Source organism: Leptonotus elevatus, chromosome 1 (assembly GCF_054856555.1).
Source record: "Leptonotus elevatus isolate MCC_2025b chromosome 1, RoL_Lele_1.0, whole genome shotgun sequence".
Classification (NCBI taxonomy): Eukaryota; Metazoa; Chordata; class Actinopteri; order Syngnathiformes; family Syngnathidae; genus Leptonotus; species Leptonotus elevatus.
In genome coordinates, this window is record NC_141239.1 from 8292389 (window position 1) to 8320346 (window position 27958).

Consider the following 27958-nt stretch of genomic DNA (forward strand, 5'->3'; position numbering starts at 1 on the left):
GGATAGCTTCCGTTTTCATATGATTTGTTCTTTTGTCTTACCTCTTCAAACGGATCCGCTGCATTTACATTTTATTCACTCATTCACTGCCATTGACGGCTATAGACGTCAAAAATTCATTTAAACTATTTCTAGCAGTTTCACATTTTTCCCACTTTTGTTAACGAGTATGAAAACCTAGAAATGTTTGGGGACATTTAGAACAGATATAAAATGTGTATAAAAAGTCATGTGATTAATAACAATTTTAAAAAAATTAACCGCCTAACGCGATAAAAAAAAATTATTTAAAAAAATTAGGGGCGTCAGGCGATTAAAATTTGTAATTGTAATTAATCACATTACTTCACTACTCTTGATTAATTACAAATTTTATATCTGTTCTAAATGTGCAATAAAACAATTCTAGGTTTTCATACTCTTGTTAACAAAAGTGGAAAAAAAAAAGTTCAACTGATAGAAATAGTTCAAATGAATTTTTGACTTCTATAGCCGTCAATGGCAGTGAATGAGTTAATATAGGCAATTGTAAAAAAAAAATGTTTTTTTACGGGGGTCAATTTAAAGCTAGATTTTACTACATTAAAATCCAGAGTGGATGGGATTGCTTCCTTCTTTTATGTTCCCACTGAAGTTTGCTATATTTTATATTGAATGACTGTCGTCCCATTCTTATTTACTTAGGACAAATTAGACTATGGTCTTTTGTACAAAAAAAGGGCGGCAGAAATCTTTATTGAATTGGCCACCACCGGCCGCGAGCCTTTCCGCTTGCGCTTTGCGATTGTGCGCGCCGCTATGAAAGTCATTACAGCAATTAGTTATCTTGGCTACGCGCCAGCCGCTGGCCTCTGCGCTCCTCCGTGCGAAGAAACATGGCACGGCAAAAGGGATTGAAGACTGCTTGCTTTTAAATTAGATATGTGCGTGGGGGGGGGGGGGGGGGGGTGTTCGGTTGGCTACAGTATCTAATCAAGCTTTGATGAACCTCCTGCTTCCCAAGTGATGCTGGGATGGAGGATCTTATATTAACAGCGCATGGGCCAGTATTTTTCATTTATTTTTTTGGGGGGGGGGGGGCCATGTATTATTTTAATATTCATCTCTATACAGTATGCTGTATATATGCCACATGCCCAACTGTATAGTCGGTCAGTCATGCATAAATAAGTCAATTCCTCATCCTGCTAGCGTCAAGTATTTATGTGACCGTTTGAAATACTAGTATAGCAGGAATGTCTTTCCCATGTTTTCGTTTGTGACAAATATGAAATCTTAGCTGTTTTGAAAACAATTCTATAAACGTTATAGATCTAAGTCCTTAAAACTTAAGGGTAAAGCGGATTTAATTTAGATGCTATTATGATCGCCGACTATTCATAACCTACAAAATACCTACAAAAATAAACTATTGAATATTTTACGAACAAGTAAGAAAGATTATTACCATGCAGAGCAGAACAAAAGCAACACACAAGAAATATGGAAAATACCGAATCATGTAATTAAAAATAGCTAAAAATAGATTATCCAGAATATTTTATAAAAGATAAAAATATTGTTTTTGAAAACATTTCAGACCTAGCTAATGATTTTAATGAATATTTTGTTAATGTTGGAAAAAGAAATCCCTGAGCCAAGAAACAAACGCATAGAAACAAAGAATATAAAAAAAACATCCATCCACTATGTGACTTAATGCTATTAATGATACAGAAGTATTAAATGTTGTTAAAATATAAAAAAAAATAAAAAGTCCACTGACTGCTTCAATATTGATGTGACATTAGTAAAAAGTATTATAGAATATGTTGTGCAACCTTTCACTTAATTATAATTTGTTGTTTAAAGCTGGTATATTTCCATCAAAAATGAAACTAGCAAAAGTTATTCCTATTCATAAAAATGGAGAAAGACATATATTCACTAATTATAGACCGATATCACTGCTGCCACGGTTCTCAAAAATTCTAGAAAAAATATTTTCATATAGACTGGACAATTTTATTGAAAAACATAAGCTTTTAAGTGAAAATCAATATAGTTTAGAGAAAAACGGACCACCTCAATGGCAGTCATGGAACTCGTACAAGCAATATCTACTAACAAAGATCATTTAAAAAAAATACTGTTGGAATTTTTATTGATTAAAAAAAAAATTGTTATACTATAGATCATTCTATACTAATTAATAAATTTGAGAGATATGGCATAAGAGTTATTTGGATAATAGATATCAGTACTTACAGTTTAACAATATACAATCAAAACACTTGAAGATTACTCATGGGGTCCCCCAGGGGTCTGTGCTAGGCCCCAAATTATTTATATTGTATAAAAATGATATTTGTTGTGTCTCAAAATGTTATTATAATATATATATATATATATATATATATATATATATATATATATATATATATATATATATATATATATATATTATAATAAATTATTATTACCATATCTGACCTATTGTGTGGAAATCTGGGGAAATGCATATAAAACAAATACCGATCCTGTTTTCAAACTGCAAAAAAAGAGGCATAAGAATTATAAATCAATAAAAATATACAGAACCAACTCATTCTCTATTTATTAAATCAAATACAATGAAATTGTACGACTTAGTTGAATTTAAAATAGCACAAATAATGTATAAAGTACACAACAATCTACTCTGCCAGAGTACTCAGAAGCTGTTTGAAATTAGAGTCCTTATAAGATAAGGGGCACAAGTGTCTACAAAAACAATTAAAACAAGAACAAATATTAAGCAAAGGTGTGTTTCTGTAAAAGGTGTTAATTTCTGGAATGATTTTAGAACTGGCCTGAAAAGATGTCAGTCACTTGCTGAATTAAAAAAATTGTTTAAAAGCAAAGTTTTAAAAAATTACTTACATCAATCATGAGCTGTCAAAAATGTATATATGCTGTAATTTCTTTGGATGTATCGATATGAGTGTAATGAAATATATGTTCGATAAAGAACCAAATCAAATCAAGTCATGTGTAGCAAGGTAGCATATAGCTTTGGAGCATGAAACAAAGTAGTATATGTAGCTTATCTGTGTAGCATGTGGCTAGTAGCATATAGCTGGGTTTTGTGTGGCGATGTCATATAGTTGTGTAGCTATGTAGCATTTAGCTGTGTAGCTTGTAATGATGAAGCATGTAGCAAAGTAGCATGTGGCAATGTAGCGTGTGGTTATGTAGCATATATTTATAAACTTATTTATGACTGGATGCTTGTACCATTAATAAGGTGGGGCACATAAAGGGTGAAGTGGATTTAATTCAGATGCTAATATGATCGCCGACTATTCATGAACACTTGTTGTGAATGTGTGGCTAGTTAGCATATAGCTATGTCATGTGTAAACTAAGTAGCATATGTAGCTCAGCTATCTAGCATGTGGCTAGGAGCATATAGCTGTGTTTTTTGTGGTGCTATATAGCTAATAGCTATGTAGCATTTAGCTGTGTAGCATGTCATGAGCAATGTAGCAAATTAGGATATGGCTATACAGCGTGTGGTTATGTACCATATATCCACAAAGTTTTTAGCAATGTAAGTTGTGTACAATGTACCATAATTGTAAGTAGCAATGTTGCGTCATATTACTAACATATACTGTAGTACACGCTAGCTTGCTAAATAAGTTACTGTAGCTGCCATTAGCCTCAAGCTTTGTCATTGAGAGGATGGAAGATATGGGAATTAAAATGGCTCATTCTCATTTTATTCATAATAATATTATATTGTGATTACTGTAGACACACATGGAACGACACGCAAACGCACACGCGCGTTGTGCTGAGTGAGTAAAACATAATCGAGCGCAGCAGCTTAGCAGAGGTCAATACACACATCCACCGGGCGATAATAAATACAGAGCAGCCACGCAGCCATGCTCAACCTGTACCTTTCGCCTTAACTACTTGGCACAACTCGGTGACGGCGCGGCATCGTAACTTTGCCGCGTGGAAAAAGTGATCTGTTATTTACTAGACACATAACGGTGTCAGAGCAGATGCAGATTGATTAGGCACATCGGAGGCGTACATAACGCCGGCGACACGATAAATCCTCCAGCTGTGAGGATTATATACTGATTAACCCGGTTGCTAATTAAACTGATCATACAGAGTAATCATACAGATAAATCAACATCATCTGTCTCAATAACTGTGCAGTGGGGCGTCAAGTAGCATACAGCTGTGTGGTATGTTGCCGTGTAGCATGTTTGAAATATAGCTGTGTTGCCATGTATGAAGTGGCAAATAGCATTGTAGCATACAGTTACTGCATTAAAGTGAAAAAATATCAAAAATGACCGTCCATTTTTGCAGTTGGGTGAGGACACGTTCAACCGCGCCAAGCTGCTGAACGTTGGCTACGCGGAGGCACTCAAGGACGGAGACTACAACTGCTTCATTTTCAGCGACGTGGACCTGATCCCCATGGACGACCGCAACCTGTACCACTGCTATGACCAGCCTCGCCACTTCGCCATCGCCATGGACAAATTCGGCTTCAGGTGAAAATGCACGATGTGATGTTGATGTTGGAACCGCAGTATATCTACAAAAAACATTAGGGTTCTTGTGTGTTCCGCTCCAGGCTGCCCTACGCGGGTTACTTCGGGGGCGTGTCGGGCCTCAGTAAAAAACAGTTTTTGAAGATCAACGGCTTCCCCAACGAATACTGGGGCTGGGGAGGGGAAGATGACGACATCTACAACAGGTGAGCTTCATAGAGCAAAAGATGCTTTGGCTAGCTATGCTACGCTAATATAGTGGTGCCTGAACCCACACGTTTAATGTATTCCCTGACCATGTGCGTCTCTCAAACATACATATCTCCAATTCAAATTGAAATGCCATTAATCCATTTTAGCCTCCCACAAAGAACAAAAAATCGTGCTGACTGCGCCACTGATGCTATTCGTTAGCCCGTATGGCGTTTTGAATTAAGCTAGCAGACATGGCACTGCTGCAGTGCTCGTATCTGATATGTTTGCTAACAAGTCAAAACGCAAAAGCATCTGAACAACAAAAGTCTTCATTTTGGGTCACCCATATCTCAATATTATGTCATCATAAATAAAATCGGTGGTCAGTCGTGCCGCGAAATTTGTGAAGGATGTTGTTAGCAAAGATGCTAACACAAAATGGTGTGTGAGTGTCCTAGCTGGTCCACCAACATTACAGAACACTGAAGTAGGTGTAAATTTTAAGATACCGTCGTAAATAAAATTTACCGTGGTCAAAATAACAGTAATCATACCTACAAAACTCTGAACCATGATGTTAGCAAAGATGCTAACACGTGATGTGTGTGTCCTGGCTGGTCCAGCAATAGTAAAGAACATTCAAGTAGGTTTGAATTGAAAGCCACTGTGGTAAATATCATCTCCAATGGTTGAATGTGTTTATAAACTGACATTTACGCCACAATGCTCTACAAAGTCATGTTAGCAGAAATGCTAACACAAAACGAGATGTCCAGGACACTATAGTAGCATGACAATCCGTGCGGTGCTATTCCAGTTATTGCAATCCAGTGTACCATTCATATGTTTTTTTTTTTCCAGTTACAACATTAGTAGCTATAGGAAAGCTCAACTTTGAGTCCGTTTGAAGTTGTCTGAGTGTCCGCCGGCGTCAGTACCAGATGTGATCGGGCTGTCAGATCATATCGGGGTCGCCTAACTAACACTTTACGCTACAGGATTGGCCGGAAATTATCCAGTTGACGTCAAACATCGGAAAGAAAATATTAAAGATGTCATTTAAACAACAAAATGTACTGACTGAAATTGCACAAACGTAAATGAACCTAAGAATATAAACGCAATATATATTGAATAAATAATAAAATAGGTTGAATAAATAATAAATACCAAACCGAAGTGAATCGCGCATTTCGTTAGCGCTGCAGTGGTGACGTCACCGGCATACTGTCTATTTGATTATTTCTTCATTCTTAAGTATCCTGCTTTTATATTCTTAGGTTTATTTACGTTTTCACAATTTTAGTCTTTCTTTTTTTTATTTTTTTTTATAAAGAGCTCAGTATTGTTCATTCGGAAATGTCATCATCATTGCTCTTTATTTTTATTTTTTTATTTATTATTATTTATATATATATATATATATTTTTTTTTTTGTATGTGTATGTGCGTGCGTGCGTGCGTGCGTGTATTTGTTAGCTCACCAAAAACCTATTAGAAAAAATCCCATACCGTTCACCTAAACCGAACACCGCCGTCAGGAGACCCGAGGGGACCAAAGAAAACCAAGGAAGGTGAAATCCAGCACCGACCAGACACCACCCACCGGGCCACCCACCAGAATTCTTCCCCAACCCAAGAAACATCTAAATTCCAACAAATCCAAAAAAAAATAAAAAATCAGGGAGACCTCAAGAGACCGAAGGAGAGACTGAGGAAAGGAAGGAAGGACAGACGAAGCAGAGTGAGATCCACAGACACCAGCCTCTACCGATTCAATGACCTGAGGAGGAAGCAGATTGTGTCTGAGTTTCGGTAGATGCTGGTTTTAGTCTTTCAATGACATCTCTAATCATTTCTTTCCAATGTCTTACCGTCATTTTTTTTTCCATATAACTTTATAGAACAATTGTAAACACACCATTTTCAGCCAGTCCTGTAGCTGGTACCGACACCGGATGCGTAAAAGGCTCCATTTGTCGAATCAACTTGGCGAGACGGAACATCATCGGCGTAACTGTGCCTTTTATCACAGTTTAACCCCCTCGGCGACAAGGAGGAGAAAAAAAAAGAAGCAGTTAGTGCTTGTCACTTTGCCGTCTCCTTGTCCTATTTTTCTCCCCAAAGTAAAGCTTTTAGATTCTGGCTAAGTTTGTCATTTGCATTTGGAGCGACATTAAAAAGGCAATAAATCTAACTTGCTTTAAGCTGCCATGTGTGAAGGTTATGGGTGGCCTCGCATTAAGAGCTAGCGCGCACACACACGCACACACACACGCACACGCACACGCACACGCACACGCACACGCACACCCTCCCTCGCCTTGTCATGGCCGGCTGCTTTAAAAGCCTTTCTAAGAGCAGTCGTAAGGAATATGTCCTTCAAAGCTCATTTTGGACAAGCTTCTGCATTCAGACGCTTTTTTAATATAAAATCTGGTATGTTTTTGCACACGTTGATCCGGTTCGGCCCTTTGGGCGCTGACCATGTTATGCAACATCTGCTTGCTTTGATTGCCTCCAAATGTCACTCATGTGACGCACGCAAGTTTGACTTCTTACTTAGCCCGTAACCTGTACCTCAACTAAAGGAAAGAATATATATTTTAAAGAGGGGAAGTAAAAAAAAAAATACACAATTGAGGTGGTTGCACAAGTGTGCACACCCTCTTATAACTGGGGAGGAGGCACATTCGAATTTGCGTTAAATGGGTGTCAGTAGTAGTTTAGCTAATGTAGTAGGCTTTTCCTTTTTTTTTCCCCTAGCACACGCTAATGTGTTTTTTCAGTGATGTGTTTGTGCCAAATATTGGTTAAACATGAGTTTCATCGCCTATAACACGTTCCGGAAGATTCCATGTGTTCTTTTTTTCTCTTGTAGGACAAGGCCTTCTTCTCCGTCTCGCCACCCTACCCCACATGGCTCAGACATGTGAAGATGACAGGCGATTGTTGTCATATGTGGCTCAACAGCCAGTAATTGCCACAATTTTCCTGCAGCTACTGCAATGTTGTTGCCAGCTTCTTGGCAAATATGCTAAAAGGAGGGATAAACACGATTTTACATTATTTTGCACAAAAAAAGTGTTTTTTTTCTAAATACAGTAATAGCTGAAAACTTTCTTCATATTAAAAATTTTTTTTTTTATTATTGTTATTATTTCTTTGTATGGTTAACCTTTTGTTTCTTGTGTTTTTTTTGGGGGGTTCACCAAAAATGCTAATAGCAGCGATATTTTCCTCAATTCCCCTTATGAAGATTATTAGAGGTCAAATTTTTGTTAAAATTTTAATATCTAAAAGTTTTTTTTTTTCAATGTTAAAGAAGTGTAGGACAATATCAATGATAAGTTATTTAGTACATTTGAGATTATACATTTAATAATATTTGAATTTGCTCAACCCCACACTTGGGGGGTCAATTTTGAGCATGGATCGGGTCAAATGAACACTTCTGGTGTACAAAGGAACAAATTAGGGTTACATGGGCGATAAACAATACCTAAAAATTGTCTTAAAAGACCCAAAAAATCAACAGGAACTCTGCAATTAATTACGGAAATGTATCCAAATGAGCCCAAATCTGAATCTGGGCTTCTAAAGACATGGCTCATTGAAATCACATACATTATTATCTATAGTCTGTCCTGTACCACCCACGGGGCCCAAACTGCTTGCCCTCCAGATCCGACCCCGCTCCCCGTACCCTTGTCTTGTCCCCACGGTCAGGTTGACGGCAACGCTTTCGTTTTCCCAGCATCCACTTTTGAACATGCAACAATATCCTGTAGCAAAGGCTGTTACGTCATTATGGGTGCATGTGAATGGCCACACATTTACAATATGCAGACTAATGTGTTTCCGTTATGTTTGTACCTGCTTACAATGTGAATATGTATAATATGTACCAAGTATCAATACAGCCATGATACATCAAATTTCCAAAAGAAAACGATGACATCATTTTCAAGAAATACCTATAAATGCCAAATTTCTAGTTCCTGATTGTAAAATGGCTACAAGAGAGCGGCTGATAATAGTATACCAGACACTGGTATTGGCTGCCGTTGCGAGTACTGACACCTTGAAATAAGGACGGGTGTTGGCCTGATACCTAGTATCGGTGCTTACCCATCCCTAATGTACAGACAGATATTGGTTTTATGCATTTGTTCAGTATTGAAAGTGAAAAAGCTCAACTACTTAGATATGCTGACAGAACTAACCTAATACACAATCAATAAATATTAAATATTCATACGGTTTCAATTATTGCCTAAGCTTGAAGCCCAGAAGAAAAAAAACGGAATAGTTATGAGCATGTCACATACGCGTGAGTGGCCCGAAACTAAAAATAAAACAAACAAAAACAATAATATGTTCTATGCAGCCCCACTAGTCTAAATATGGCATTCTGGTTAATATTGCAATAACAGAAGGCGGCCATTTTGCCACTTGCCGTCGAGTGAAAATGACATCACGGTTGCTCATGTCACTGGCGACAACCAATCACAGCTGAGCTTCAGAAAACAGGTGAAGCTGTGATCGGTCGTTGCATGCCTGAGCCCTGAGCAACTGTGATGTCATCTTCAGTCGACAGCAAGTGGCAAAATGGCCGCCCCCTGAGATGGATTAAAACGGCTGGATTTTGCTTAATAACGGCATAAAACCACAAATGTAATATTAATCAGAATGTCATGTTGAGACTAGTGAGGTCACAGACACGTTTACATAATATATCCGTGTGTATGCAAATTAACTACATTGTTTACATAATGGCCTACGGGAATGTGTTTACAATATGCGTGCAAAAAATGTAAACTCATTTATTTCTTGAGAGGTTCACATACAAACACAAACTGTGATTCAGAGTGCGCAGGGAAAGAAAAGAGCGATTAATTCAAGTGTAAGTGTCTTAACTGAAGTGGTGAGAAAGGCAATTTCATTCAGGTCACTCCACATTTTGGCACCAAAAAGACTTTTAAACAAAGCTTCTCTTTCGAGGCTATTATCTTGCACAAGAACGAGCAATGTGTCCATTTGATCGTCTTTTAATTGTCTGATTTCGATTGGACCATCCAGCATGTATCCGCACGCTCAAACCACTTTCCCAGACTGCTCCAATAATCGTCCCAAATTCGGTCTGCGCGGGCAAATTTGATTGGGTTCACGGGGAATTCCACCGCCAGTGGAGTTAATTGCATGAAAGCAATAGAGTGGAGGAGAACCGGAGAAGGCGCAGTCCAATAACTTGTGCTTCTTATTGCGCCTTACTCCCATCTAATGCTTACTGCCATGTGTGTGCGTTGCAGGATCACTCTGAACGGCATGAAAGTGTCCAGACCGGATGTGCGCATCGGCCGCTACAGAATGATTAAACACGAGCGAGACAGACACAACGAGCCCAACCCGCAAAGGTACCGCGTTGCTGTTCATGTTTCATGTTGATTTATGGCAACTTGTGTTTTTTATTTTTTATTTTTTTAAATATCACATTTGCCAATCACAAAATATATCAAAATGCAGTGTTTATCTTTTGACCATGTTTTTTTTTTTTTTTTGCTTTTATCTGACTTAAGACACGAGCGTCATACGGTAGCTATGCTCTTCGACAAGTATGAGTTCGGTTGATAGTGAAGAACGTCTTCAGAAAAAAAAGAGGCTTCAATGTCCAAGTTTTCTGTCAAACTAAACATAAAAAAAAGACTACAAGTATTTAAAATAACTCTGCATAGCATAGCTTATAGTCTGCTAGCTTAATGCTAACGCTAAATAGCATATATGACTTTAAGCAACGGATTGAACGCAAACTAAATGTATGTTCTGAAAGGGCCAAATTGGTTTAGGCCATGCTAAACTACACTGTTGCAGGGAAAAAATATCGTTTATTGCAATCTATTTTATTGCCATGGCAGCACAATCACTACTACTGTTTTTATGGCAGAATATAGCATTTTCATGGGCAATATACTTAGTGTTTTTATTGCAGAATATATTATTAATATATCTATATAATACTATATTAATGTTTTATTGGACACAGAATATAGCATTTTCGTGGCAAAATACAACATAAATAGCTCAAAATATATATTTATATATACGGGAATATTTGGCTATCTTAACGTCTCGTTATTGGCCTCTCGCGGCGTCCTAACAACAAACCAAAGGGAGTTTTCAAACGTGTACACAGGCCGGGCCTGAGAGACAAACTGGCTGAGTGTTAGGTAGGATGATTTTACAATAAGCTAATACAACATGGTGGTGATGGATTTGCAATAAAATGGGACCCAAGAGAAAGCAAGATAGTGATTTTATGGTAAAATATAACATCTTCATGGCAAAATAGATAATAGCAAAACAAAGTGGTAAAATATCGCAGTATAATGCAAAACTATCATTTTTCCTTTTTTTTAATTTCTAAATCAAGATGACAAAATATGATTTAGTGATAAAGTGTTTTTACAGTGAAATATTGTACGTAGTATTTTCACTTTTGGGTAGATTGGCATACCGGGAGAAACAACCTATTTAAATCCTAATCCCACTTCTCCTCTAAAGATCTTCCAAGAGCAAAACATTTCTGAGCGACATAACAAAAAAAAAAGACTAAATTAAGTGAGTTCCAACAAAAAAACACTATCTTCTGCCCCTCGCGACGCCATATGAATAATACATGACCCAGCGAACAAATAGCGTCCCCGTTGATGCCGGCATCGTTGTGCAGGCGGTGGGCCTGATACGGGCGGGAATCGAGCGCACAGCACAATGGCGTCCGGCCCGTCTGGTGGCTGCTTTATTGATTTGGTTGAAGGCGAGCAGACGAGACGCTCCCGTTTGAAGCCGTGCGGTTTTTGGCAGGCAATTACGGACGACGGGCGCACTTAAAACGATGATGGATGACGCGCGATGCGCACCTGCTTGTTTTAGATTTCGTGCCCATTCAGTCCGCAGATTGTTTTCAAGAGGTCGCCGCTGGATGTCTGACGTCTCGTTTGGCTTGGTTTCGTGTTGCATGACGTGATCTCATCTATGAAGGGGGACGTTTAGCTTGCGGTAACAAATGCAATGCGTAAAATTCGGGTTAAGTGTGAAAAATAGGCCTGGAATGGATTAATTATTCTCTATGTCCACGTGCAAAAGAAGTTGATATAAAGTTTATCAATCAATTCTGTTTATTTGTTTTTTCATTAGAAAAATTGTGGTAAATGATATGTCACTTAAAAGTGCAGTTCTTTTTATACCTCTATATTCAAATCCCAAAATTGGTTTTGAATCACAACTTTTGATTTTAAAGACACGACTGCATCAACTCAAACCGTATCGAATTAATAATATCACAACTGTGCGTCGAGCAATTGTAACTGGTGTTAATATTATCCGCCATTTTTCAATTTAGTCTCAGTTTTAGTCCAGTATACTTGTTAGTTTTTAGTTAGTCAACCTAATCCTGTTTTTTTTTTTGGCCATTTTTAGTCTATTATAAATCTAGCGTTTTAGTCTTTATTTTAATCCAAAAAAACATAATTTTATTTGTCTAGTTTTAGTCAACAAATCTGTCAACGTTTTAGTCAGGACAATCATATTACCCATGTATATTTTTTATCGGCCGATAATGTTGAACATTTCAGATAAAAAAAAAACGATTTCACATCAAATGTTCTCTCATCTTTTTGAAGAAAAAAACTTGACACACAATTACAGTATATCAACAAGTGGCTTCTATGACTCCATGCTACAAGCTAGCAAATTAGCCAGCATTAGTTAGCGGTCGGATTAGCATCATTGCTGGAACGTTATAGCCGTTGGATTATAACTTTAATTTACTTGCTTAACTTCACTAAACTTTTGACCCCTGGCGAAGCTTGTCAAAATGTTTGATGCCTTCATCGGTTGAACTCGGCACGGGACCGAGTGGGCACAGGTGTGGTGGTTTAGTATGTGGCAAGGGCGGGAGGAAGGTGCTCTTTAGAGAGAATAAACAGTGATAATCCCCGTTTAAACGGCTTTAACGTGAGGCGCTATACTCTTTCTGATTAATGTTCCTCCGAGGGCTCATCCCACCATATTGGGCCTCATTCATCACAGCGGCAAATAAGTCATTTATACAGGAGGAGGTTTTATGCTTGTCCGTAAAGCACTTTAAAATGGCGCTCGCCAAAAGTGCAACCTCAACCATGGCCCTTCGGAGCCCTATCAGTGCAAAGCCATCTTTGTTTTATTTGATTAAAAACATTTATTTTCCATGCACTCGCCTTTATAATATGACAGCGAGCATCAAGGCCGCACGATGAAGAAGGTTATTTTATTACAACTCCACATCAGCTATGGGAAGTGAAGTCTATCCCAGCTGATTTTAGAGTGAGGCGGTGTGCACCCTGGACTGGTTGCCACCCAATCACGGCGCACATATAAACGCACAGACTCCGCACAGGAAGGCTTCAATTGAGTTTCAAACCCAGAACCTCTCGAGTGTGAGGCAGAAGTGCTGACTTTGGCTTCACTGTTGTTTTTGCTCTTATGCTTTGGATTTTGTTGTCAAGATTGAGAAATCTGGAATTCACTGTAACATGCAAAAAGCTATAATAATAATAATGATAAAAATAATTAGAATTAGAATTAGAATTAGAATAATAATAATTATAATTATTATTTTTATTAGAATTATAATAATAATAATAATAATAATAATAATAATAATAATAATAATAATAATAATAATAAATTGTATTTGTAAGTAAGTGATACGGTGTCAAGTAAAAAAAATAAAAATAAATACAAGCTAAAAAGTGCAGGATTGTACCGTCAACAAAATAGAAAACATAACATTTTAGAAGGCCTTTTGAATTAAATGTGTCTAGATCTTTTTTTTAAAGGCCTCCACACTATTAATGTATCATACATGAATAGCTTTTTATATGTTAACTCATTCGCTGCCATTGACGGCTATAGACGTCAAAAATGCATTTGAATTATTTCTATTTAACATTTTTCCCACTTTTGTTAACAAAAGTATGAAAACCTAGAATTGGTTTTATTGTACATTTAGAACAGATATAACATTTGCAATTAATCGTGAGTTAACTATTGAAGTCACGTGAATAATTACAATTAAAAACATTTAATCGCCTGACACGATTTAAAAAAAAAAGATTATTAAAAATTTGGGACGTCAGGTGATTAAATTAATTGCATGACTTCACTAGTTATCTCACGATTAATCACAATTTTTATATATGTTCTAAATGTACAATAAAAAAATTCTAGGTTTTCATACTCTTTTTAACAAAAGTGAGAAAAAAATGTTAAACTAATAGAAATAATTCAAATGAATTTTTGACATCTATAGCCGTCAATGGCAGTGAATGAGTTAATGACTTCCATATCTCTTAACCAAAACAAAAAAAAGTCTTCACAAGTTGCATAAGTCGACTTTTAGTGCACCATCTAGTGGCCGAATGGCAGATGTTATTTGTCTTACTGACTTAGTACTTAGTGAGTTTTTCTTATGGACAATACAGCACATTGAGCTTCCCCAAGACACAGGAAAGGAAGTTCTGAATGTCCGAAAAACAACTTGGGCTCAATATATTCCAAAATATAACCTGCCACTCGGTGTTAGGTGTTCATCATTTAACCAGTAGAGGGCAGTCATGCTCTAAACGTACCCAAAAGAAGACAGGAACAGGAAGTTATTGACCTCATGTAGCTAACTATCTAGCTCTACCCTTGATTACTCATGAAATAATGTTGAAACATCGTCTGTAAGTGACTTTTAAGACACAATAATATGTGTAATGTTGATATACTGATGCACGTGTGAACTAAAAGGTTAGTGTTTGTTTACCTGAAGTGGTAACCGCTAGTGCGCTAATGCTAATCGCGATTGCTAACTATTTCGCATAGGCTGGTATTTGATAACGCGTATGTACAGAAAATTATGAGTACTTATATCCACACAATTCAACTTTAACTCATTCACTGCCATTGACGGCTATAGATGTCATCAATTCATTTGAACTATTTCTATTCATTTTTTTCCACTTTTGTTAACAAGAGTATGAAAACCTAGAAAAAAAAATTTTTTACATTTAGAACAGATATAAAATTTGTGATTAATCATGAGTTAACTTGTGAAGTCATGCGATTAATTACGATTACAAATTTTAATCACCTGACCAAATTTTTAATAATATATATATATATTTTTTTTTATTAAAATAATTGTAATAATTTTTTTCCAATTTTTTATAATCTTTTTTTGGGGGGTTTCAGGCGATTACCATTTGTAATCGTAATTAATTGCATGACTCACGATTAATCACAAATTTTATATCTGTTCTAATACAATAAAAAAAATCTAGGTTTTCATACTATTGTTATTACAATTAAAAATAGTAATCGCCTGATGCCCCATCATTTTTTAATAATCTTTTCTTTTAATAAAAAAAATATTAAAAATTGGAAAAAAATTATTACAATTATTTATTTTTGTATTTATTTTTTTAAAGAAAAGATTATTAAAAAATTATGGGTGTCAGGTTATTACAATTTTTTATCGTAATTAATCGCATGACTTCACTAGTTAACTCACAATTAATCACAAATTTTATATCTGTTCTAAATGTACAAAAAAATTATAGGTTTTCATACTCTTGTTAACAAAAGTGGGAAAAAATTTAAACTAATAGAAATAGTTAAAATGAATTTTTGACGTCTATAGCCGTCAATGGCAGTGAATGAGTTGATAAATTCATTAAAAAAAAATATATATTTGACAAAAGATTTTGGGGGGATGGAATAAAGAATAGGATCATCAATTTCAAAAAGATTCGATAGTGACAGCACTAAAATGTATGTTTCATCGCATACTGTATGAAATACTATAATTGACTCCCATTGGAGTTTGTTTTCATAAATGGACAAATGAGTTGATCTTCCGCACACTTTATTTATTTACTACGTCCTGAATGCACGTCGCCGTCTTGCCGCATGAATCATTCAGCATCCTGACCGCCACGTCTGAAACACAAACCACCACTTATAGAAAAGAGGCGCCTGTCGGTCTCTCGGCAGGACGGTCCGAACGTACTCAAGCGTTAAGATCTAGCGCTTAGCGCCCACGCTAGTGCGCCCGTTTTATGGCTGCGGGTGTATTTTTGGGAAGTTTCGACCTTTTCGAGCGAGCCGTTACACACCGTGGGTATTATTACCTTTTGATACCATAAAGGAAAAACATGCATGAATAATATAAAGTGTTATGGGACAAACTAAATGATGCATACTCGGATGGAGTGGTGGGAATGTGGGTCTTGATGTTCTCTAAAATCCTTTTGAATATTTCCTGCTTATCTACCTTCATATAGTACTATACCACATAACGATGAGATGTCGGGCCAACGCCGGCGAGAAAGGAGGCAAATTCATCACCGGCATACAAACGCACGAGTGTCCGTATAAATTACTCACACGGGCACATTCAATATTCCATTTATGTAATCAGCCACCATGCATTTTTGTATGGATTTTTAAAAGGTCTTTTTATGGAGTCAATTAGAGCGATTTAGTTGCACCGCTAGTGAGGCGACGCCGATGTGAGCTCAGTTACGAAGCATCGGGCTAATGAGCATACGTCATTAAAGTGCACTTCTCAATCATTTGCGACCGCGATCAAAAATGCATTACTAAAATATGCCCGCTACGAGATTGCGTTGTACCTAACGATGTGTCCGACGTGTTGCGACATCTACGTCTCGGATGTACGTCAAATTAAAATAAGCTTCTATTGGACGGGGCTGGCATGCAAATTGAGGGCATCTAATATTCTCTATATGTACGTTGGGGGATTAATCTATGGCTTTTAATCTATGTGCTCAATGACGGATTTATCTGGAGATGTCATTCTTTTTTTTTTTAATATCAGCATATCTTCCTCCATCCATCTGTCAGTTTTTCCCCCCTCAAATATAATTTTATCTCCGAGTTCATCCAGCCTTCATTTTTCTTCTATGTCATGCGGGCGGGCCTCATTTGGTTCTAAAGCATCTGTGTCCCCCCCCCCCCCACCCCCACCACCACCACCACCTACCCCCAATCCCGTTGAGATGGAAGTGTCAATCCTCTCCCATAATTCTATTTTTATCTCGCTGCGTTTTGCTGTTCAAGGAAAAGATTGCCGATTCCTGCGCCTTCCCCTGCTGTCAAGAATCGGTTTGGTAGTTGTGTGTAATCCTCATAACTCGCGCACACACAACAACGGAGCTGAAAACGAGTGGGAATCGGTTCTGTGGGGTTTGTGTTACGTAGGTAACAGGCCAAAATCATAATAATAATAATAATAGTAAGTTAGTGGGAAATCAGTTTAGAGATTTTTCTGGAAATCCTGATAATAAGCTATGAAAACAATGAATTAAATTATGGAAAGCCGATTTATTAGTCTTTGTGTGATCAAAAACGACAATGAATTTTTTTTATTCTAATCGAAAATAGGTCACATGAATTTTACAAGTGACAAACGGAAAACCCACAAGGTAAAACAAGTTAAATGGAATATCGGTTACTTGTTTTGGGGCAAATCTAGCTAACAAAAAGAGCGATCCGAAAGTTAGTGGAAAATCACTCCATTTTGCAATTTTTGCAGAATGTTGCTAACAAACACAACAAAAGTGTGTTCAGTGACGAAATATTTATATCATTTTTAGACTTTACACCGAACTGATCAGCTGGATCGGGATGGGACGATACTCATTTTACCTGCTCGATCAATGACGTCATTGATTGGCTCCACGGAGTAAGAAATTACATGATGTTTATCAGCATTTTGGAGATTTTTTTACCCATTTCAATTGATGTCCGTTGTACATGGGCGGGGCCAGTCCCTATCTCCTGCGAATGGCAGCGGTCAACTTAAGAGTAAATATAAACGTTTTTTTAAATAGATATATTGATCTGATCGAATTGCACATTGCCTATCGTTTTTTTTCCCGACTCGATCGGTGAACGGACGAAAAATCCTGATCGTGTGAAGCCTACTAATTTTGTCAACTAAACCGGGCGTCAGCAAAGGCCTGATTACGGGATGTCATCTAAAAGATTTTTTTTATTTAGACTCCTTTAATCTGAAAGATAAAAACAGATTGACAATTCAACATTGTTGGACTGGCCATTTTCGGTGTGGATCAGAAAAGAAAAGAATACTCGTTAATGGACCTGCGCCAGAGGGTAATTGCCCAGGAACGTCTTTCATCTGTTTCATCTTTCATCTGGGAAAATGCTCAAATTGGGCTTGATTTTCAGTATGCGTGTAGTCCACTAAAAACTTAAAAATTCAATTGATTGATCATTTGAGTGATTATCTAGCAGTCCACAAAATCTTATTAAAAGTTCAAATAAAATTAGTCAACAATAGTTTGAGTATTTTTACCATCATTCATTACAGCAGCAGCTTTTGTCATCGCACAGATCATCTCCAAAATGGAACGGATTGTCCCTGTCTGATTTTCTAGCCACCTAAAAAAAAAGCCATCAGCACAGCCCAGTTTCTGTTGAATGATGTTGCATCAGCAGCTGCCCGGCAAGCTAATGCATTGTAGCGCTCGTTTCCCGTCTTCTGTGCTCCCACGCCGGCCAATTTCCCACGTCAGGACGACTGGTGATGCAACTGCTGGACCTCAGCCAGTGCAACGACGCTGCGGCCTCACTTGACAAACCTGTGATGGATTGTGCCCTCGGCCGTGTCGCAATACAAACGCCTTGGCGCCATCTCTCGTTCGGATTGTCCAATGTTGTGATTTTTATGGCATGAAAAGTCGTTGAGAACGAGCAAATAAAGTACCGTCAGCCCTAGTTTGCTACTTCTAGGGACATTATTAACTCATTCACTGCCATTGACGGCTATAGACGTCAAAAATTCATTTGAACTATTTCTATTAGTTTAACATTTTTTCTCACTTTTGTTAACAAGAGTATGAAAACAATTTAAAAAAATTTAGAACAGATATAACATTTTTGATTAATCGTGAGTTAACTATTTAAGTAATGCGATAAATTACAATTAAAAAATGTAATGGTCTGACGTCCCTCATTTTTAATAATCTTTTCTTTTTTGTAATTAGGGGCATCAGGCGATTAAATGTTTTTATTGTAATTAATCACATGACAACTAGTTAACTCAAGATTAATCACAAATTTAATATCTGTTCTAAATGTACAATAAAAAAAATTCTAGGTTTTCATACTCTTGTTAACAAAAGTGGGAAAAAACTGTGAAACTAATAGAAATAGTTTAAATTAATTTTTGACGTCTATAGCCGTCAATGGCAGTAAATGAGTTAAGTCCTGCTTACTTTAATTTGACCATTTTAGCATTTTTTTATTTTATTAGAACAGATATAAAATTTGTGATTAATTGTGAGTTAACTAGTTAAGTCATGCGATTAATTACGATTAAAAATGGTAATCGCCTGACGCCTCAAATTCTTTATAATCTTTTCTTTAAAAATATATATATATAAAAAATTGGAAAAAATAATTACAATTATTGTATTTATTTTTTAAAGAAAAGATTATTTAAAAAATTAGGGGTGTCAGGTGATTAAATTTTTTTAGCGTAATTAATCGCATGACTTCACTAGTTAACTCACAATTAATCACAAATTTTATATCTGTTCTAAATGTACAATGCATTTATTTTCTAGGTTTTCATACTCTTGTTAACAAAAGTGGGAAAAAATTTAAACTAATAGAAATAGTTAAAATGAATTTATGACGTCTATAGCCGTCAATGGCAGTGAATAAGTTAAAGGGGAAGTCAACCTAAAAAAACAAAAAAAATTGACAATAATGTGATCTATGCAGCAACACTAGTCTAAATATGTTATTCTGTTCAATATTGTGTTAGTGGAAAATGAGTTAAGCAGAAAAATCCAGCCATTTTTATGCATGTCAGGGAGTGACCATCAGCGATGAGAAAAGTACTGACATTCTCTACTTGAGTAAAAGTACAATTACTTGTGTAAAAAAACAACTTTGGTAAAAATAACAATTCTCACTCAAATAATTACTCAAGTAAAAGTACAAAAGTACAGGCTCTGAAATGTACTTGATGAGTAAAAGTAAAAAGTATTTTTACCTTAGGTTCCTCCTTTGTCAATTTGAAAGAAATTAGCTAATGGAGCAAAAAATTGGTATACATCGGCCAATTGACTCTCTGACTTGCTGTCAAGTTCAAATTGTCCTCTGTGGTGCACGTCATGTGATTGTGTGTCGTAGAGCCAATCACAAGCTGGGATGTAGCGGGCCACGTGTAACGGTAACGCTTAATATGATTGGCGGAGCCAGGAGACATTGACGGCTGCTTTTTCTTTGCGGTCAAGTATTTTGTTTTCATGCATTTAAAGACAAAAGTAACGACCTTGTTTTGAAAATGTATCAAGTAAAAAATACAGAGATGTTCATGTTCAAATGTAACAGATACAAGTAAAAAGTAGTCTTAAAAGATAAATACTCAGGAAAGTACAAAATACTGAAAAAAACTACTCAAGTAAGGTAATGAAGTATTTGCACTTTGTTACTTCCCATTTCTGGTGGCCATTTTGAGACACAGCTCAGCTCTAGAACAGAGGTGAGCTGCGAGCAACTGTGATGTCATCTTCAGTCGACAGCAAGTGGCAAAATGGCCGCCCCCTGGGATGGATAAAAACAGCTCGATTTTGCTTCACAACTCATATTCCACAAATGTAATAATAATCAGAATGTCATGTTTAGACTAGTGAGGTCACATATAACATATTATTGTCATGAAATGTTTAAGCTTGACTTCCACTTCAAGGGAGACATATTATAGATGTCGAAGTGTCCTTGAGCGAGACACTGAACCCCGATTTGCTCCCAATAGACCCGGCAGCGCCCAACGGGTGAATGTGAGGCATTGCAAAGCGATGTGGGCACCATGTGGTGTAGTTAAAGCGCGAAAGCAGTCCGTTTACCTTTGGCCATTTCTGTTTGTCCAGATTCAATAAAATCCAGAACACCAAGAACACCATGAAGAAAGACGGCATCAGCTCGCTCACCTACCGAGTGGTGCAGATCAAAAGGTACCCGCTGTACACTAACATTTCAGTCGAGATCGGCAAACCGCCGCCCCGGCCTTTCAAGGGATAGATAGATAGATACAAGGTAGGTTGGGGGCGGGAACCTTTGGGATGGACGCACCAAGGAAGTCACAAGCACATCTAAGCGAGGAACCTTTTTTTGTTTTGTTTTGTTTTTTACACTTTAACTTGCTCTTCTAAGCCTCTGGACAACTTTTGGAACCGGTGGCCAAAGTTTGATGAATGGCGTAAAGCGGGGAGTTCATGGACTGAAATGGAGGACGTGGAAAAGGGGAACTCGAGGCGAAACGTTCCAAAATGGCAAAAGCCATTAAAATGAATGATGGGAGGACCACTATGGAAGTTTTTGGGACCTCGGCAGCAATTGACGTGATGGTATCGATTTATGAGGACACCTGCAAGGGTGGCGGAGCGACTCATCAAGATGATCACGGATGCCGCTTTCTACGTGTTTACCAAGAATTAGCATACGGCAGGTGTGCGTAAAAGCCCTCGCTCGCGTGTGTACATTATCCTGTGCGAGTTGAAAATGCTCCCAAAATCGAAGCCTCTGGCGTTAACGAATGAATGTATCGTGCCTGCATCTCCCACATCGGGACTACGCTGGGACAAAGTAGATATTTTTTCCTTTTTTTTTTTTTTAAAGCATAAAAAGTGAAAGTTATTGGATGAACTTGTGCAACATGAATATTTGTTGACGCTGTGCGGGAAAGTGTGATATGACTGAAGACGAACCCTTTTGTTTTGATCATTCAAATAGATAAGACTTGTATTGGAATAATGATGATCTGATTCGATGTGATGTGATGTGAGGCACAACAGGGTCATAATGCTTTCCTGTGTTCCTCCAAAATTGCATTTTTTTGCGCCTGTGGCTGCAACGGCGAAATGCAGAATGATCACACTTAACTCATTCACTGCCATTGACGCCTATATAAGGTAAAACATCATTTTAAACTATTTTTTTAGTTAAACATTTTTTTCCACTTTTGCTAACAAGAGTTTGAAAACCTAGAATTTTTTTATTGTATATTTAGAACAGATATAAAATGTAATTACGATGACAAATTTCAATCGCCTGACGCCCCTAATTTTTAATTATCTTTTATTTTTTATATCTTTTATTTTTTTTAAATAAAGAAAATATTATCTTAAAAGATTATTAAAAATTAGGTGCGTCATGTGATTACATTTTTAATTGTAATTAATCGCATGACTTCACTAGTTAACTCACAATTAATCACACATTTTATATCTGTTCTAAATGTGCAATAAAAAAATTCTAGGTTTTCATACTCTTGTTAACAAAAGTGGGGGGAAAAAGTTAAACTCAGAAATAGTTTTAAAGAATTTTTGACGTATATAGGCGTCAATGGCAGTGAAAGAGTTATTTTGATTTTCGTTTTATTTTGCCATATTCTCGCCCAGACTCGATGGCCTTTATTGTGTTGCTTTATCCCCTCCCTCTGACTTACTGGCTCATAAAAAATCTCTATTTGGTGGAAATGAACAGAGCTGGTGGAAATTGTTTATTGTAGGCATGGGCCGGTATCAGATTTCTTTTCTCTTTTTTTTCCAAACCCAAAAACACAACATCAAGCTAGCAGAGAGCGAAGCAATCATTAACACGGCATAGAAATCAGATTTCTGACGTTATGACAAAGCACGAAACTTTGTCATTCCACTCGAAAAACAGTTAAGTCAAAAGAAACCCAATTATGGATCAAAAATGGACCGATCCACCATAGTTGGGTTATTTTTGACCCAACTATTTTTAGAGTGTGGGTTGAGAAACTTTCTTATTCTAACAAGAAACTTTTGTCATTAGGATGAGAATTTTTTTTGTTTCTCATTACGATGAGAAAGTAGTCCATTGCATGCTAGCGTGGGAGACCCGATAACTACATTTTGGTTTGACAGTGCAGGACTTTATTTGTTTATATTTCCACCTGAGACGTTATTATATGGACATTGCTGCTTTACTTGCAAGTCGTCGCCATTATGAGAACAATTTTCGTTGAAACAGGAAAAAATTCTCGGCAAAACGAGAAAGTTTCTCACTTGTCCTAATGAAAAACATGTTTTATTAGATTATATTTTCTTCCACCATGTCAACTAAAAAGCAAAAAAATAGATATAAATAAAAAATGTAGTACAACAGTAAAAGTACTTATTTCTCAGTAAATAAGTAGCTACTTCTGTTCTTCGCTAGTTATCTACCTAGGTAGCGAGTCTATAAATATTTCAGTTGTAGACGTGCTAGCTGTTGTAGCTGGTTTACTTATGTTTTCCGGTTTTCATTGTGTGACGTTTGCAATGCGAGCCCGAAGGCACTTTGATGTCAATTTCAGTTTACAGCAGCGGGCTGTGCAGGACATAATGGCAGCAGCCTGAAACTGAAACTCTTATTCCACAAACACAATATTAACTCATTTGCTCCCAAAAACGTGTAAATACGTTCTATTTTAAATATTGCCATGGTCCCCAAATACGATTTTTTAAAAATGTTTTTTTATGCTAGAACATACAAAAGGTTTTGATTCAGCCTCTGAACTGAAGAGAATGGTTGAAACGATGGTAGTTATTACAAAAATGGCCAGCAGGTGGCAGCAGAGTATAAGAGATCAACCAGAGCCATGTTGCAAAAAGCTCTTTCCCCCACTGTTTTAAATAGATTTGTGGATAATAATGAAACATATATAACTATATTCTCATGTTAATTGTTTTCAAACCGGAAACAGATAGAAAAATACTCTAATCTTTCTTTTAGTAGGTTCCATGTTTTTATAGCAATAGAACACAATATTCTATGGGCCTTGCAAAATCTGTCAAAATACAGTAAAACAGCCGGGAGCGAAGGGGGTTGCTTCTGTGAAAATGGCTGGGATTGAATGAGTTAATCAGAATACCGCATTTTAGAACAGTGGGGTAACAAAATAGATCTTGTTGCAAAAAAAGAACTTGATGATGTAGAGTGACTTATTGGTTATTGCAGCTGCCCTTCCTAAGCATATTTTGCATATTCTCCCTCGACCAAGCCGCAGTACCTAAAATATCACTTTTTCGACACGAGAGGGACCAAAAATATCCACGTTCAAACTGCTGATGGCATTTTTGACAGTTTTGAGACGGACTTTTTCAAAGTGATCCTTGAAACCTGTCACCGGCCCATGCCTAGTCAAACCAAAGCTCGCAATGACAAGTAATAAAGTTTGAATCTTCAGCATATCGTGGAATCTCACAAACGACAAGCCTTATTAGTTTTGAAACGTTTTAATACTACTAGCACATGGTACTAGCAGCCCATCATTACACATATCCAAATGTTTTCATGCTCTTCATTTTGTCATACTGTTGTCGCCTACATTTACAGTACATATATACACCGATCGGATGCCTTCAGTAGTTATTTTCTATCAATTAAATGACGTTTTAAAATGAGAAACTGTAAACCAAAACATCTTCGCTGTTGTTAGCTTCCACTTTGGTGAGACTTGAGGGGGTTTAAAAAAAATAATTTTTTTTAAAACATGCCCACCTGTTTGGTACACTTATCTTCACCTGAAGGTTGTTGTTTTGCAAGGTGAGATGAGTCCTCACATTCACGCTGTCTTCCCTTCTTTTTTTACAGTATTTTTTAGTTTTTTGCATTTTATCACCTTTGATTGCCTTTGCACAGTCTCATTGACCTTTTCTGCCCTCCTTCTTGCAAATCTCACTGCAGGCTTGAGTGCCACCAAGAGCAGCCAAATGCAATCATCCGCCTCTGGACTGTATTTTAATTTGGCGATAGAAAACGTTGTCAAGTCATTAACGATGACCAAAGCTTGTTGTGTGTGCGGTTACAGCTGCGATGTGTTAGCTTGCGACGACAGGCTCGATTGAACATCATCTTTATTGTTAAGATAAAAAATACTTTAAAAAAAAAATCATCTGCTGTATTATATGTTAGGGGTGTCAAAAGCTTTGGCTAACCCTAATCCTAATATAAATATTAACTCATTTACTGCCATTGACGGCTATAGACGTCAAAAATTCATTTGAACTATTTCTATTAGTTTTACATTTTTTCCACTTTTGTTAAGAAGACAAGAGTATAAAAACCTAGAATGTTTTATTGTACATTTAGCAGAGATATAAAATGTGTGACTAATTGTGAGTTAACTAATGAAATCATGAGATTAATTATGTTTACAAATTTTAATCACCTGACTCCCCAAATTTTTAATAATGTTTTCTTTTTCTTTTTAATTCATTCACTGCCAATTTTGACTATAAACGTCAAAAATTAATTTAAACTTTTTTTATTAGTTTAACTTTTTTTCCACTTTTGTTAACACGAGTATGAAAACCTAGAATTTTTTTATTGCACATTTAGAACAGATATAAAATTTGTGATTAATCGTGAGTTAACTATTGAAATCATGCGATTAATTACAATTAAAAATGTTAATCGCCTGTCGCCCCTAATTTTTAATAATCTTTTTTTATGAATTCATGGCAGTGAATGTGTTAAAAAATTAAACATGAATTGAAAAATTTATTGTTTAATCTCAATGGGTGCCAAACCGTGAATAGGTGGCGTTCCACTGTCCAGTAAACAAAATACAAAAGAAAAACAAAAAATGAACAAAATCATATTTACAATAAATAAGTATTTCATAGTTGAGGAATTCAAACGCAATAGCAAAAATCTATATATTTTTTGTGAATTTAAAAAAAGAAATATTTGTGATTTCCAATAATAATAAAATATAAAATAATAAAACTTTATTTAGGGTATTAAAAGCTGATATAAATTAAGAGGCTCATTTGAAAAATCAAATCAAAACCTTTATTGAAGAAGTCTTTCAAGAAGGTCTTTGTCATTTCATCGTAAAATAGACAACCCAAAGAAAATTTCAGTAACAGTCAAGTCCAAAATGTTCACGTAACATTACGCTGCAATGGTAATAGAACAAAAAGCACCCCCCGCCTTTTAACATTTCATTGACAGGACAGCTGAAGAGTTAATTTTTGATCTAAACATTTTGCGCTTATTTTTAAGAATTTTCAGATTCGAAAAAGAATACAGGAATGATTTTGACCCGTCGTTATTTAGAAATTATTAAACCATGGACATAGGGGTGCAGCCTACTTAACTCATTCACTGCCATTGACGGCTATAGACATCAAAAATTCATTTGAACTATTTCTTTGAGTTTAATTTTTTTTACACTTTTGTTAACAAGAGTATGAAAACCTAGAATTTTTTTTATTGTACATTTAGAAAAGATATAACATTTGTAATTAATCAAGAGTTATCCAGTAAAGTCATGCGATTAATTACGATTAAAAATATATATATTTTTTTTTTTTAATCGCGTCAGGCGGTTAATTTTTTTTTATTGTAATTAATCGCATGACTTCACAAGTTAACTCACAATTAATCACACATTTTCCTATTAGCGCTTTGTTATTATAATTGTCTATTTGAAGTTGGTATACTAATACTTGATATACAGAATTTTACTTGACAATAAAGTATGCATTTCGTTACATTTTAACATATTGCAAATAATACATTTTAATTTTTTAAATTAGAGTTTTATTTTATAAAGGGATGTTCGACACCACTTTTCTTCAGATCGATATCAGTACAAGTACTCAATTCTTGAGTTGTCACTCATACCACTAGTAGTTTTGATATATTAACTCATTCATTGCCATTGACGGCTCTAGACGTCAAAAATTCATTTGAACTATTTCTATTAGTTTCATTTTTTTCCCACTTTTGTTAGTTAACTGCAATTAATTAAGATTAAAAAATGTAATTGCCTGACGCCCCTAATTTTTAATAATCTTTTCTCTTCTTTTTTTTAAAAGTGGGGAAAAAAAATTCAACTACTAGAAATAGTTTAAATTAATTTTTGACGTCAATAGCCGTCAATGGCAGTAAATGAGTTAAAATCACATTTGGGTGAAAGTGGCCCCTGATTTAAATGACACCGCTACATTAAGTACTCACACTGTCCTTAAACATAAGCACATATACTTGTGTAAAAGTAGAAGTAGAATTTCAAATAAAGTACAGATTCTGATATCTGTTTCACGTGTAATAACGAGGTAAAGACGGATAGCTAAAAAAGAAAAAATCTACTTCATTATTTGCTACTTCCCACTACAGATTAAAAATGTATATTTTTTTCCAAAGTCATGCCAAAAATAATCTAGTATTTTCTATGTTTACCCCCCCCCATGAAACATTCTTAAATTGATACAAGAAGACACACACTCAGCAGGCTTGCTGCATCACACGAGTCAGCCCTAATTTGATTTGATGGGAGTAAAGGGCAGGCGCAAGCGGCCCCCAGTGTGCATTTACACCAAGGTGGGTTTCGGCATTTCTATTCATTTCCTTTCCCTTCAGTCACGCGGCGAGAAGTGCTCCATGTTTGCTAATGGACTCTGAGTGCTCTGATGTTTGAATTGAAGCCGCACTCGTGGTCAAGCACACCTCAGGTGCTTACGACTTTTCGTTCCTCAGTACAGGGCCAACTTCCTGTCGGGACTTTCGGGCCCAAAGGCGTTTTTAAGATGGAAAAAAGATATATATCTACTGTAAATCCAAACGCAGTTTTTTTTTTCTTTTTGTACATTGAATGTTAAAAATGTTATCTTATATAGTATGCATTATGTCATATCAAAACTAATTTTTCTATACAATCAATAAAACTTCTGGTTAAAGATTGATGATGATTCTGTCATTTGTTGGGCAAAGTCAAACAACTGGGAATGATCTAAAGTCTTTTTTTTTTTTTGTTGAACATTTTTGAATGTTCAAAAGTTTTTTTAAAGTCGCCAAATGTGCTAATATAGAATGTCATCATTAACTCATTCACTGCCATTGACGGCTATAGACGTCAAACATTTATTTGAACTATTTCTATTAGTTTCAATTTTTTCTTCCACTTTTGTTAAGAAGAGTATGAAAACCTAGAAAAATATTTTATTGTGCAATATATATATTTTTAATTAATTTAATTAATTTAATTTAATTAATTAAAAAAAAAAGTTATTAAAAATTAGGGACATCAGACAATTTCATTTTAAATGTGTAATGAATCGCAT

The 27958-nt window shown here is 36.1% G+C and overlaps 1 protein-coding gene across 2 annotated transcripts in view; it reads left to right on the top strand.

The window, feature by feature from the left end:
- Positions 1-27578, top strand: part of b4galt2 (UDP-Gal:betaGlcNAc beta 1,4- galactosyltransferase, polypeptide 2) — a 110590-nt gene extending 83012 nt beyond the window's left edge. The window contains exons 5-8 of one of the 2 annotated variants that reach the window (XM_086081759.1): positions 4354-4541; positions 4625-4747; positions 10049-10153; positions 20747-27578. In XM_086081759.1, the coding sequence (XP_085937885.1) occupies positions 4354-4541; positions 4625-4747; positions 10049-10153; positions 20747-20897 (567 nt within the window). In that variant the 3' untranslated portion in view covers positions 20898-27578. Of the gene's footprint in view, positions 1-4353; positions 4542-4624; positions 4748-7617; positions 7709-10048; positions 10154-20746 lie in introns of those variants that run through there. The other variant, XM_086081766.1, reaches the window with a different exon arrangement.
- The last annotated feature ends 380 nt before the right edge of the window (positions 27579-27958 follow it).